This window comes from Neopelma chrysocephalum, unplaced genomic scaffold (assembly GCF_003984885.1).
Source record: "Neopelma chrysocephalum unplaced genomic scaffold, ASM398488v2 Primary Assembly neopelma1_72, whole genome shotgun sequence".
Classification (NCBI taxonomy): domain Eukaryota; kingdom Metazoa; phylum Chordata; class Aves; order Passeriformes; family Pipridae; genus Neopelma; species Neopelma chrysocephalum.
In genome coordinates this window covers 5,760,496-5,775,609 of record NW_020897732.1, presented here as the reverse complement: position 1 = coordinate 5,775,609, position 15,114 = coordinate 5,760,496, and the positions used below count along the sequence as shown (strand labels likewise).

Below are 15,114 nucleotides of genomic sequence, written 5' to 3'. Positions count from 1 at the left end.
AATACTTCAGTGGGTGTTGACTGAACAATGCTGTTTCCCAAAATGGACTGTGCTCCAAACTCACTGGGGTAGTGGATCACAACTTTTCTCTTCAGTCCATCCTTTATACTGCTACTGAGGGGGTTGGATTTTTTTTGTGTGTGTGTTTTTTTGGATTGGTTGTTTTTTGCCCCGGGGGAAATTAGAAGAGACTTAAGTTTCACAAAACACTTGTTTTGTATAATTGCACACAATTACATTTTTCTCATGCCAACCTATAAAGAGTTTATGTTTTTTCTACAAAGAACTTTCATTATTTGATTATTCTTATGAGAAGGCTGATCCTTGACTGCTTTAATATTGGTAAAAATACTAGGACTAAAACAATCTGTTCATTTTCTTTGGGAAATGTTGAGGTAAACATTCTTAATTTGAGTCCTTCATGTGAAATTTCCATACTGGAACATCCCTTAGTTGAGCTAAGAGTCTGAATATTATATTGCCAAAACTCATATCAAAGGATGGTCTTAGCAGCAAGAGTTGTCCACTAGTGTCCAAATTCTGAAGAGATAGAGTAGAATTAGTGCTTGGTACTCTTAAAAACAATTTTTTTTGTATATGTTAATGGGCAAGATTCTGTAATTTAACTGCAGTTGTTTGTAGATGCAGGAATCCCTTATGTGAAATTCATATTTTGATGTTAACAAGATGTTATGGTTGTTAACAATCCTTGGCTGTGACAGTTGTTAAACATCAGGAAAGCATCAACTGTTTATGCAGAGTCCTAAAATAAACTGAAATGATGTAACTTGCTCCATCTAAACTAAATTCCAGGATCTCCGATTCTTTTTAATCAAGAAAAGGATTCTTAAAAGAAGGTATTTCTTCACCCAATAGTTGAAAGTAATAAAACTTTTTGGACTACGTAGTTTTTGCTGTCACTGCTTAGTGTTGTTCCACAGGAAATTCCATTCATCAGTCACAGTGTAAGCTGCTGGACTGGTCCTGAGTTGACCAAGTTTTCATTCTTATTTCTAATCTGTCCTGTCTGCATAAGAAACATTTTTACAGAGTGCTTTACTTTGTTTGCCATCAAATTGTTTCAATTTGTATTTAGTTTTCACTTGTTTACATAGTAAACAATTGTTTCCTTATTAAAAAATCTCTGTATAGAAGGAAGCACATGAAACTGTGTGAATTTAAGAAAGAGGACAAAGGTAAAAGACACTCAGGATATGGTTGCCCACTTATTTTTGTATGATAATCCAAGATTTGCTGAAGTTAGTTAAAATATTTTCTGCAGTACAGAGACCTCTTTTTTAGCAAGTTGCATGTTATTTAAATATTTCTTTTCCTGACTTGGAAAATTGTTTATATATGGTTAACAAAGCAGGAAGTAATCCAGGCCCTGCCTAGTTTATCCAGTTACTGGTATGCGAACTGAGGGACAGCAAAAACAGAAAGAAAAAAAGGTGTAGAAAAAGTATGTGATGAATTAATATCTGTATTGGGATATTTACTGTTGTTTAGTGTTCTTGAACTCTTATCTTCTGTGTGTTCATTCAAGACTTCTAGTACTCCAAAAGGAATTTTACATCCTTGACATTAAATGATCAGTGAAACCCCTGTCCAGTATTTCTGGAAAATCTGTGCTTGTTAATGAGTAGGGGATAGTTTCTCCTAGAAAACTTTAGCATGAGGGTTTGACTCCGCATTAGAAAGACAGAATGCAAGCTTAGTGTGGGGTTCAGAGTTGGAAAACTTCAAGTTTGGAGTTTGACCTGAATGCTCTGTTAGTCCTTTACTGTTAATACTTAATTCAGCTGTTCCACTTCTCATAAATAAATCCCTTTAGTGTAAGGACTATATTCAATGTGAAAGTTGCATCTGTAGGATTGTTCAAAACTTATGAAATTCTGCAGTGTCGTTGAACTAATAATCTTTATCATTAACCCATTTTCCTTTTAATGCTTCCTTAATGACTGTTCCTTCTTCTGCTGTGAAACCAGAATGCATATTAGCTGTTAATTTGGAATTCAAATAGGGCATTATCATTTCATCATTGGAGAGTTGACTTGCTCAGGATTTGGAATGCTCTTGCAGATTTTCTTTTAGCTTTAAAAACCGTTTTTGAAGTAATTTGCTCTAATGATGTACTTAAGACCTTCTATTTTAATTCCAAAACCTAATGGGATTTTAACCTTATTTTATTGTAACTGAAATGTAGACTTAATTAACTTCCTAACTTTTACTAAGCTGTAGATAAGTCTTGATGTGATTTGTGTTGAAGTATTTAAAGGTTTTGATTTAGCTGGTCAGATAAATACCTGCCCATAATTGCATGCACAGAAAAACACCGATAAATGGAAGTTGTCTTTTTGTTCCAGTTTAACAAAGCTTTTCGGGTAGTTTTTCTCACAGAACAGTTATGAGACTGAAGACTTGTGGGGTAAAAATAGGGTATTTGTAATGGTGTTCTTACTTTTAAGTCATCTTTTATGACTTTTGGTTTCGGTTGTCTCTGGAAGTGTTCCAGTTTGTTGTTTGTTTTTTTTTTCCCCCTAAGTATTGCATTCCACTTTATCTGAAAATATAGAATTTCTGAAATTTGGTTCCTTTCTGTAGATACTGAGTGTTTTCAGCCTTCCTGTACTGTAGTGCTTTGCAGTTTTACCATTTTACTAGACTTCTCTTCCTTTTATTTGGTATTACTTATGCACATACTAATTTGGATTTAATGAGTCTTCTCTGCTTTTCTCCTAATAGCTTGACTTTGAGGAGGGAGTGTACTTATCAAATGTTTAGATGAGTTTGACATATATTTTTAAAATAAGTTTTATTACATAAGTAAACAGGCATATGCTCTCAGGTTAATGTTTGGTTTGATTAGCTTCATGCAGTTTTAAAGAAAAACAGCTGTGAGTGTTCTGGATTTTACTAGAATTAAGTAATAAGTGTATTTTTTTTCCAAAGACATTACACAGGGTAGCATGGTCTGTCTTTAATTTATCAAATGTGCTTCTTTGGGAATAGGCAAAGAAAGTTTTAAGGTCTTTTGCAGGGTTTGGTCTTTTTTTGTTTTTCATTATAGTCCTTACCCAGACTGAATGGGAAGTGCACTCTGCCCTTGTACAATTCATTTCTCCAATTGCATTATTATAGTACAGAATAGTTTGTCTTGCATTCTGAAAGGGGGGAGTATTATTAAAAATGAAAAAAAAATTAAGATATATGCTTGCATCCAGACTCACTCTTCTACGATCAAAGGTGAAATTTTTGACAAAAGTGAACTGTCAAAACATTAAAGAATCATGAAAAAGTTAATGTCTATTTGTATTTGTGAGATAATTACTTAATCTTGGGTCCGTGTGCTAAAAAAATGTTGGTCTCTCTGCTATTTCAGATTGTATCCAGTTTTAAAACTACAACATCAAGGGCAATCTGTCAACTGGTAAAGGAATATGTTGGCCACAGGGATGGTATTTGGGATGTCAGTGTCGCGAAAACTCAGCCAGTGGTGTTGGGAACTGCATCTGCTGGTAAAGTTTTGTGTTGCTTGAATATGTAGAAAAATCTGATTTAGTCCCTAAGCTGTAGTAAATACAGATCCAAAGCATACTTGAATACTGAGCTCCACACTGAAAGAGTCCTCTTAAAGAAGTTCTGTAGCTGAAAATTTCTTAAAATTGGAATTTCCTTGAAATGCATTTAACCTGTAGAAAGTTCAAGCATCCTTGTTGATCTTTCTAAAGTATGTGCCAGTTAACTTCCATGCAGGTCACACTCTCCTTAGTCAGCTCTAGCATGTTGGATGGTGTGAGTGGGTGGGATGGGAGCTGGTCCCTAGTGCAGTACAGAATGCCCTAGGGCTGGATACAGAGATCCCTGTAGGCTTTCTGTCCTAGTACTGTGTAGCCTTTGTTCTGTAGAAGCTCTAGGTTTGGTCATAGTTTGCATATTCTTGTATTCTTGCATTCATCTGGCTTTTGCCTCAGGATACAGGGGCAGCTAAATATCTTAATTTTCAGTCCTTTTTACTTTACGAGACTCCTTCCTTCCCACTGAGGGGGAACAAGTACTAATGAATAAGTCACTAAATCTGTTATAGTCCAAAAATCAATCTAGAGGCTTGTGTAGTCTTGGAAAATTTTTATGGAAATAAACCATAACTAGATATAATTGCTCAAGTTTGAAGTGACAGTCTTCTGAAGCTGGAACAGGGACTTGAATATTATGGACTAGAAACCTTGGCTTCATAACTGAACTGTTAGAATTTTTATGTGCCCACCGAGGGGCACGTTTTGTCTTTGTGGGGAACATCTTGTCTTTGTCCTGATTTAACTTGGAAACAGCCATTCTCCAGTTCAGCATTAAAGTACTTCCCACTTGCATACTTGTATTATTTATATATTTTTGGGTGCGGCAGGATAAAGGTGTGGCATTTGGAGTGATTTCCTCTTTAAATAAATTTTTGTAGTGCTCTGCAGTGACCTGTATGCATTTGGGACTTCTATGCAGGAAGTGAATAGATTGTGCATAGAATTCTTGCTTGTAGTGACTGCCTTTTCCACCACGGAATGCTTTCTCTGTGCTTCCTGAATCTCATGATACACAGGTGGAACATTATACGGAAGAATATAACCAAGTTAGGAAAAATATCAAAAGTAGAATTTACCTTTCAATACTTTCTGCAAATCAATCTGATTAGGACAACACCTTTATTTTTTGGGGGAGATATGTATTAAGTTATAATGATAAGAAGCTTTTATATTTTATATACAGTCAAAGATAACTTGTTTGTTAGCATTAAAAATTAAAAACACACATTTGTAACTATTTACAACTACTTAATCTTTGTAGATCACACTGCTTTGCTGTGGAGCATAGAAACAGGAAAGTGCCTTGTCAAGTACGTAGGGCATGTTGGATCAGGTAAGATAAGGACATGTAGTGAAAACGGGGAGGGGGAAGTGGGTTTTGGACAACTACAGAAATGCTTATTGTGGTTTCACTTGCAGGTTTGCCAACACCATTAACAAGTCAATTGTGAAGTTCCACTAATTTTCATACAGAGAAGGTTCTGCAATATGATTCTTTCTTGGAGAGGCACATTAAGGCAGTTCTGCAAATGCTAAATGAATAAACAGCTCCATATAAAGAAATTTACAGGCACAGTTACGACACTCAGAAGTTAAATGTCAGGACTCATTGAGATCTCATGCATATGCAAAACAAGAGAATCTTATGTAACCAGAAATTAACTGTCTTGCAGGATAAGTGTCATATTTGGGATACAAAATACAGATGCTGCGTGAATATCTATTTGCACTTCTTTGTTTAACACATGATCCCATGTATAATTTGCTGCATAATATTAGATTGTCATCTTGTTTTGAAGACAGTTATGTATTGGCATTTGTCTTCCTTTATCCCAGTATGATTATTTCAGAAATTTTTTTTTAACCCCTCTTTGGGTGGAAAGGTGCAGTGCAATGAGTGCTTTTTCTGTTAATCTTAAATTTTGGTGTCCAATTTGACAAGCACCCGATTAGCCTTCTTCTCTCTCATAATGGGTTACAATGTAGAATTTTATAGACCAAAATTGGAGAGGTTTTCCTTACCTTTAACTTGCTGTTGAGAATCGAGCACTTTGAGTGGAGAGTCATGCACCCTGAAGATGAGAAATGCAGTTATTGACCAGGAATGTTTGGTTAAATAGCACATTACATGAACCTTGTGGCAAGGATACAAATAGAATTAAGTTCTCCAGGGACTGGTCAGTTGCTTCAGCCATTAATTCTACTTTTTCTTCCTTCTATATGACTTCTAGTTCCTACAGCACAAAGATGCAGATAAACAACTGGCAACACTTTAATTTGTTCAGATATCTCAGGTTGCTTGCTGCATGGACCTTCAGCTTCTATAAAGTCATGTTTAAAAACTTCAATCACTTGCACTGTCATACTGACAGTTTTCTTTTAAAATTGCTATTTGGATAACCATGAAAATAGTAAGTTCTAACCTGTATTTAAACAACTGCGTTGAAACAAAAAAATTGTAAATTATGCTGTATATAGATTTTATATAATTACATACATATAAAAATTACATTAGAAATAATATATTTTTAATTTAATAAAACTTTTCTTGTTTGACAGTTGATTTGAAATGATGCAAAGGTACCAGGAGTTGATGCACTGTTGATTAGTTCAATTTAAGAAGTATCGTCTCAGACTTATTACACCACACTCTCCCAACAACATAAGCATCTGTTTCACTTGTATGATGGATGGAAATAATTTCAGAGTTCTTTCTTGAATTGAATTTTATGCACTGAAATAAAAATGAAGAGCTTTGTAGGTTGATAGAATTCTTGCAGGACTATTTTAAGTCCATCATATTTTGATTACATATGGTTGCAGGACTGAAATCTGATTTGTATTATTTGCATCAGGTTTTCAGGCATTTAGCTTGCAATCCTAAGTAATAATCAGAACGTTGATGGTTATATATAATCATTTTTCATTAAGTTAGAAATAACTATGAATACTTGAATTCTCTTTATGGAAGTCGAGAGCATTATGTGCTGTCAGCTCACTTATGATTATTTGAATGTGGTTTCTTTATCCTCTCTAACATGAACCATTTGTACTAGATTCAGGAAATAATTTTCTAGAAAATATGTATTGTTGTATAATCAACTATAGCCGCTTTCTTTGATGCTACACCTTTATCTCCCCTAAGTTATTGCTATAAAAATTACTCAAGACGACTTGATTTTTCAATGCTTTTAAAACAAAACATGGTGAAAGAATTCTTTTTGTATGCTAACTTTAAAATTTACTTTGTTTCACACAGTAAACTCCATAAAGTTTCATCCCACTGAGCAAGTGGCTCTTACAGGTATGTAAAATTTTTTCATATGCTGATTATTGTAATTATTGTAAAAAATAAGTGTGATTTGCCAGCATCTGTGTAGGTGGGAGCATTGGGCAGTGGTTAATGGGTTGAAATTTAACAAGTTCAAATGCTGGATTCTGCACCTATGACAGAGTAACATTGAGCACACGTATAAATTGGGACAGGAGTGGCTGGAGAGCAGCCCTGCAGAAAGGGCTCTGGAGGTGCTGGTTGACAGCAGGCTTGATGTGCCTGCAGTGTGCCTGGGCAGCCCAGAGGGCAAAGCTCATCCTGGGATGCATCAAACACAGCACAAGCAGGTGGACAAAAGAGGTGCTTGTCCTGCTGTATTCAGTGTTGGTGCGGCCTCTTCTGGAGAACTGTGTGCAGTTCTGGGCCCTGCAATTTAAGAAGGATGTGAAGGTCCTTGAATGCATCCAGAAGAGACCAGCAAAGCTGGTGAAAGGGCTGGAAGGCATGTCCTGTGAGGAGCAGCTAAGGACGTTGCTCTCTACAGCTTCCTGAGGAAAGGAATTGGAAATGGAGCTGCTGAACTCTTCTCCCTGGGATCCAGCGATGGGATGCACAGGAATGGTTCAAGGCTGTGCTGGGGAGGGTTAGACTGGACATTAGGAAGGATTTCTTTACCAAGAGGGTGGCCAAGCACTGGAACAGGCTTTCTAGAGAGGCTATCATTTGGACAATGCCCTTAACAACATTCTTTAACTTTTGGTCAGGCCTGTAGTGGTCAGGGAGTTGGACTGGATGATGGTTGTACGTCCCTTCCAACTGAAATAGTCTGTTCTATCTATCTATATCCATACATGATATTCCTAGAAGTAAAGGAAAAGAATATTGTGCTACTGAGTGTGCAGAAAAAGCAGTGTGAAAATATGATTGTTAGTGTAAAGGTGTTTTCAGGCCTGAGTGTACCATCAGTGCAGCTTCAGGTTTGAAAACTCTCTGATGTGCCTGATGCTGTGATTCATATAGTTCAGCAGTTAGGCCACTAGCTTTGGAATGAAAGAGGTCTGGATTGAGTTTGCTGCTACTAGGTAAGTCATTGTAAAATGAGGATAATTATTACTGAGGTTAGAAATGAAAACACTTCTGCTTTCTGCGTCTGCACTCATCACTTAAAAGGAACATAGGGAGCATCAGGCCTTCTATGTAGGCTAATGATTTAAGTTTATTTGGATTTTCCTGCTTCCGTTTGCTAACCTTAGCCCTTGTTTCAGTACCATAAGCAATGTTGTTGTGTAAACTGACTTGTGAAAACCAAACTAAACAAACAAAAGATGCCTGTAGATAGGGTTTTTGTTCTTTCATTATTTTTTTGAGAGATGGTTCTGCAAAGTATTTCAATTGCAAGTTTTCAGGCGTCTTGTTCTTCAGTGACAATTAATTTTATAACTGATTAAAATAAAAAACCTTTCCCCCTAATCCAGAATAGTGACATCAGACGTAATGTAAGGTTGACCTTTCTTCTAGCCTTCTTGGTCTGTTAGATGAGTTATTTTTCTTAGTGCTTTCATGTACATTGCACTTACCAGAGCTTTGCATGCTCATTACAAACTGTCTTTCTCAATCTAGAACACTCAGCACTGTACCCCCAGGTATTAGAACTTGTTTGTTCTGTCCATAATAAGGAAAATCTTGAGTTTCTCCTTAGTAAATGGGTAAGTCTTTTTCAAAACCTGAGCTGTAATCTGGTGTTAGTTAAGCTGAGCTTTTCAAGGCAGAAGCAGAATAGCTTCACGCTTGCTCTTTGGGTTTCTCATTAAAACCCTGCTAAAAACATCTAATGGAAGAAATAATTGAATGAAGAACCTCAATAATTGAATGAAGAACCCCAATATTTTGAGAAATGGCAAATGAAGAATGGCACCTGTGATGTATTAAATGCCTTCTTCAAATATTACATATTGGAATAACACAGATACTTGTCTTCTAATGTGTAGTATTTGAGTGGGTGTTTCACTGTAGGAGTGATTAACTGGGTACCTATTTATATTTTTCAAAATGAATTATGTTCATAATGAGTATTGAAGGCAGGAGAGTAACTGTTGATGTCGAGACTTGCTTACCATAAAGTTTACAATGGTATCTGTTAAAAAAAAATGGAACTCAGACAGTATTGACAAATGTAACGTTAAAGGTTGTTTTTATTGCCCATGGAAATGCTCTTATTTATTCTCTCTCTCTTTTTTACCTCTCTTCCCCCTGTGCAGCATCTGGAGACCAGACAGCTCACATCTGGAGATACATAGTACAGTTGCCTACACCTCAGCCAACTGCAGACTGCAATGTAAGCAATCAACTTACTGCAACTAAACTAATTGCACAGCAATTTCATCAGATACAGGTTCTGTGATAAGACTGAATGTTAAATTTACATATAATTAAAAAATTACATGACTTGAGGATTGCCAAAGGTGGGATTTTAAGGTTTTAGTTTAACAGCTATATTTCATCCTTTCTTTGAAAATAGACTTGCTTCACATTTTCAAAGGTGTGTGGTGCAGAATAGAATTTGCAGCTGCAAGTGCATTAGTTGACTATTTTTTTCAAGGTAGTAAATGTGTAAGTAAATGAAGATGAGTAATTTTTTTTGGCAATAATTCAAATTATAAATAATGAAGTTCTTTTTAAACTAGTTAAATTCTTGTAGCTTTACTTACTGAGGCACCTGTATTAGCTATATTGAAGACAAACAGAGGTTATAGCATGAGCTTCTCAGTAAGCTAAACAGGGGCAAAGAGATGGCTGTATCATATAAGACAAATTTCTGAATGGAAAATATTTGATTCAGTTTATTTGATTTGGCATTTCCCATTTTGAAAGAACAGTAGAAATGTTATCTTTTTCACATCCATATAACATAAAAGAAAAATGGTTTTGTCTTATGTAAATGAAAAAGAGGTTCAGAGACTGATGTTTCATGGTTGACAAAAGAATTTATTTTGCATCCAGTTTACATCAGCACTACATGATGACTATGTATTGACCAACAGGCAAATATTGATGTAATGATTTGATTTTAATGGATGAAAATATGTCTGTAAATGACTGTCTTCCTGAAGGTTAAAATAGTCAGTGTCCTGTTAGATGCTTCCTGTCCTTAAAAATTGAAAGGAAAGAAGTCCCTTGATAAATATGCTGCAATGAAACTCTAGGGTAATACAGTAAGGGAATATAAAAAAACCTTACCAGATAGTAAAGGGGACAGATACTCAGAGCTAAAGAGTTCAGAGGAGATTTTAAAATGAAGCAGAATTGTAGATTCATTTAGATTGGAAAAAAAACCCTCCTAAGATCATCAAGTCCAGCTGTTGACCCAGCACTGCCAAGTCCACCACTAAACCATGTCCTTAAATGACACATCTACATATCTTTTAAACACCTTTGGGGATGGTCACTCCACACTTCCCTGAGCTACCTGGTCCAGTGCTTGACAACCTTTTGGTGAAGAAATTTTTCCCAACAGCCAATCTAAACCTCTCCTTGCTGCATTTCCTTTTATTCTGTTGCTTGTTACTTGGGAGAAGAGGCTGACTCCCACCTTGCTCCAGCCTCCTTTCATGTGGCTGTAGAGAGCAATAAGGTCTCCCTTAAGCCTCCTTTTCTCCAGCCTGAACAACCTATTTCCCTCAGCTGCTCCTCATGAAATTGTTAATGGAGTTATTAAAACTGCAATTAACTCACTGGTTGTATTCCTTCAACTAAGTTTGTGATAGTGAGTAGGCCAGGTGCTGCAGAATTAAGTTACACACATTCTCATTGAGGGGATTGGGAAGCATTTACGCTGCAAAATGTGACTTTGAGACATTCCTTCCCTTCTGTAGTAAACCTTTTTTTCTCTTGTATTTTATAGCAAGTGACTGGAGAAGACGAAGTTGAGTTCTCAGATAAAGATGAACCTGATGGAGATGGGGATGGTTCCAGTGATTGCCCCACTGTCAGAGCGCCGTTAACTTCCCTGAAAAGCCATCAAGGAGTGGTCATAGCAGCTGACTGGCTGGTTGGGGGGAAGCAGGCTGTGACAGCATCGTGGGATAGGACAGCAAATCTGTATGATGTAGAGACTTCTGAACTTGTCCATTCTCTTACAGGTATTTGTTCACTCACAAAAAATTAAATTGGCAGTTTGTTTTTATATGTGGGATTATTTGTAGATGCGAAAACATTGGGAAAGTAATTTGTTTCTCTGGACCACAACACGAGTGTGTACAAGACTGAAGCTGCTGCTCAATGCTGTAGTAGTTTCTAAAATTACCACCTTGTAAATCCCCTGAGCATGAATTTGTCTTCTCTTTAAGCTAGTGATTTAACCAATGAAAGTAGTTGTTTTTAAACTGAATGTACCCAAATTCTAGTTCTTGCAAAATGCTTTTGCTGTGTTCAGGGCGTATAAAGCAGCAATAGCCTGCATTACTTGGTGTGAAATGAGTAGTGTGTTTTTTTGCCTTTGAATACAGTCCCAAACTTTTACACCGGTAGTAACATTAAAGTTCAGAATGATCACTATTCTTCTCAGTTTGGGGAAAAAAAGAAAATAATCATCAGCATTTCATTCCAGGTGTATGTGGAAATGAAAAGTCTTATTTTCATTGCCTTACATGTTGTCATCTGTGGTTGTAGGGCACGACCAGGAGCTCACGCATTGTTGTACACATCCCACCCAGCGTCTTGTGGTGACATCATCACGCGACACAACCTTCCGTCTGTGGGATTTCAGAGATCCTTCTATCCATTCCGTGAATGTCTTTCAGGGCCACACAGAGTAAGTGACAGCTCCCTCACAGGTTTTTACAAGTTCCAAAAGTATAAATGTAGTTGCTAATCTGAAAGAAACTGTTCCAGTGCTTTTTTTGAGGTATTTAAGTTCATTCCTGTTCTGCGAGACTGATTCTCACAGAAACCTCTAACTGTCCTCCTTCAAATGTTACAGAGCAGTACTTAATTTCCCAAATAGCAGCCAGGGCTCTTGGTGTGATATTGCTTATGTAGTTAAGTCTCGATAAAAGTTGTTATAATTAAAGGTGATTTAAGGTACGAGCTTGTTTTTGGCATTGGTTATGCCTGGAGTTCGGGGTTATTGCTGTGATGCAGTGGATCAAGCAGATTGCCTCTGCTTGCCACGATACTCAGTGTGAAATAAAGGTTACTTCTTTGGAACCAGTGGACCAAAAAGCAGGATTAATTTTTACCCTTTAAAGCTTCTAATATTCACATAAAATAGGAAATTAAAGTAAGGGCACTGATTGCTGTGTTCTGTCAAAATAGTGATTTTGATGTAACATTTTTAGTTACCAGTTTAGGCTTAACGTTACTATACTGACTACTGTTGAAAAGGGACAAATGTAGTCCTGAGAATCTGTTACGGTGTTGACTTACCTTTCTGTTTATCTCAGCTTTGATACATTGAAAATACAGGAATAACTTGGAAATACTTTACCCAAGGAAACAAATAATTTTTTAAGACTTTGGAACTTGTTAAGACTTTTAAGCTTGACTGCATCAGAAAAAATTTCACCTCCTTTCTTCAGAATAGAAGATGATTGTTAATCCTAGCTCAAAACAAAACACACAAATATTTATTCACATTTTTGGTTTTTGTTAATTCAGATATGTAATTTGCATTATGACTGAGTTTCAGTATCCACTTCTTCATTTCCTCAGCTGTTGGCTAACCTATATATAAAGTAAAACCTCTTTACCACTCCCTGCCCCAGACTCCTCATCTTGATAAATTATTTGGTGCATCACAATCATCCCATGTAAGTAGACATTGTCTCCTGATGGAATAATAACCTTCATTTTGTGGCCTGCATCCTAGAATTGTTTCATGCCATGACTTTTGTACTCTTCTGTCACTTTTTCTAGAATCACTTGTAAAACTTGGAAGGTTTTGTATCCAATTGGTGCTTGTGTTTTTTTTCTGAACTGATTAACTTCTTTGTCCCAGGACATTTTTTTCAGAGAAAGGATCGAGATTGACATTCATGTTTTTTCCATATGTTTGCTGAGGCCAAATGATGTTGATCTGGGGTTATGGTGCAGACTGTAAAAGCTGTTAGCTGGTGTTTTGGCCTCCATTGCTGAGACCTACAAGCTAGCAGGGCGTTTATTTTTTATGAATGGAATAGACCTTGTGCAACCTCTTCAGTCACTCTTATTCCAACTTTTAATCATCTTCATATTTGTTTTGTTGTATCACCTGTCTCCATTTTGTTCTTTGAATGTATGAGTTATTAGTATTGACATAAATACACCCTAAATTTAAGGGTCTCAAAACTGACTTTACCGTTCAGTGGCTAAGGCTGCTGATGTCTCTGTTCTCTTGAGTAGGTGATTCTGTTAGGGAGGTGAGTGTTTCACTGAGGAGTGCAGGCAGAGCAGAGATGGGGGGTGGTATTTGGCAGTTGAGACGTGCTTTGAGGGATTTTATTTTGGGGCCTTAACTGTACTGCCTTGTGGGAAAATATTTTTAAATTACTCTCTAATCAACGCTATAACAATCTCCTCACGTTAAGCAGCATAGAAGAAACTGGTTTAGCTATTGACTGGAAACTGCATACACAGAAGACTGTTTTTTGGCTTTCCTGAGTGTCTCTGAATAATTTGCCAAGCTTTTAATATTTCGATAGGTCCTTGGCATCAGTTCTGTAAATTGGATGTTACAGTCATTAACACTGATGATTTAAAGTCCTCAACCATCGATTTTAACAGCCTCTGGCTGAGCAGCACCTGACGAGGAGCTCATAGAGCAGCTATTTTTTCCCTGTGTATTTCACCAAATCAACTCTTAATACGTCAAACCAATATAATTAGATGCCAAACATCTCAATCATGAGGCCAGCATACCGTGTTTTTTGTGTACTACAACACAAAATCTTATTCCATCCGAAATTCCTTCTCGCTGTGGCTGCACAGCGCGCCCTGGCCGGCAGGTGTCAGCACTGTTACACTGTGTGAGGGTCCGCGGGTTGAATAATTTGGGGAGGGAGTAATTCCAACTTCCTTTTATTGGTCTTAATGTGTTAAAGTGAAGATTAAGTCAAAATGGCTCATTATCGTCTTAAAATTATAACTGATGCTGATGTGTTTATAGAAAAAGGAATCCTGTTACATGCAGAGTATGATTTTATAAAGTAAATTGACATAAAAAAATGAAAAGAATTGTTGTGTGTTTTCACGTACTATAATGTTTTATCAAAGGCAGTGTATATTTTTTATCTATAAGTGATTATTTGTATGTTAAGTGGACTAAGGAATCACCTACTATTTTGGTGTCTTGAGCATATAGCTTCTTTATTAGAAGCTGAATGTTCCTTATTGTCTACTACTGTGACAATTTAAGAAAATAAAGTCTCTTCTAGTAAGGCCAAAAGGAATAGTTGTGATTGACACATCTGTCTGGAGCTTCTTGCACTGATAACTGTTTGGAATTAGGAGGCAATTTTGGGAGAATTGCCAAATGTATGTGAAGTTATTTCAGTGACAGAGATTCCAACTTATTTCTTGGTAAATTCTGTACGTTACTTATTGCAGTGTCTAATTAATTTCCCTGTTAAACTTTTTGTGCCTCCCTAGTCTGAGTTTGTCTAGCTTCACTTTCTGTCTTCTGATTTTTATCTTGAAGAGCTTTGTTTCCTGTATTTTCTTTTGTACAAATTACCAGTTCTTATATACAAGTTACCTATTTTACCTTAAAGTGTGTTTTTGAATATATTTTGAAATTTATAGACCAACATAGTACATCGACAGTACATTTGCACTTCAAGCCTGCATTCAGCTGAGTCTTTGAAGTATATTAAGGTCTTTTTCAAAGTTACATCTTTCTATGGAAGTTTCTAGATCTGTTCACATTTTTCATATATATGACTGTTTCAGTTCAGTACATGACTTGTTTGCCTGTGCCTTGTTCACATAGTCATAAAAATACCTTGTCACATTTTGGTTTACATTTGCCATGTTCATTGAACTAAGGTTTTGTTCTGAAGAGCAAAATGGTTCTGGCATCTACCTGGCAATTTTCACTCCAGCTTCATTTTTGTTTTTGTTTGCCAATGCCTGCATAGCTGTTTCTTGTTGGGACTGCGAAGGCTTCTCTTTTCCCAGCACAGTGACCTAGTTGAATGACCAGTGTTGACATGCTCTTGCATATGTGCTTGATGAGATGTTTTTTGTCCCTTTAAGTACTCTGCGTGCGCTTGATGTGTGGAACCTTCT

At 36.6% G+C, this 15,114-nt stretch overlaps 1 protein-coding gene across 4 annotated transcripts in view; it reads left to right on the top strand.

Moving 5' to 3' along the window:
* WDR37 (WD repeat domain 37) overlaps positions 1 to 15,114 on the top strand; it is a 44,440-nt gene that overhangs the window by 15,917 nt on the left and 13,409 nt on the right. For all 4 annotated transcript variants that reach the window (XM_027686933.1, XM_027686932.1, XM_027686934.1 and 1 more), the window contains 6 exons: positions 3,383 to 3,518; positions 4,840 to 4,911; positions 6,838 to 6,882; positions 9,111 to 9,187; positions 10,754 to 10,991; positions 11,521 to 11,662. In XM_027686933.1, the coding sequence (XP_027542734.1) occupies positions 3,383 to 3,518; positions 4,840 to 4,911; positions 6,838 to 6,882; positions 9,111 to 9,187; positions 10,754 to 10,991; positions 11,521 to 11,662 (710 nt within the window). The remainder of the gene's footprint in view (positions 1 to 3,382; positions 3,519 to 4,839; positions 4,912 to 6,837; positions 6,883 to 9,110; positions 9,188 to 10,753; positions 10,992 to 11,520; positions 11,663 to 15,114) is intronic.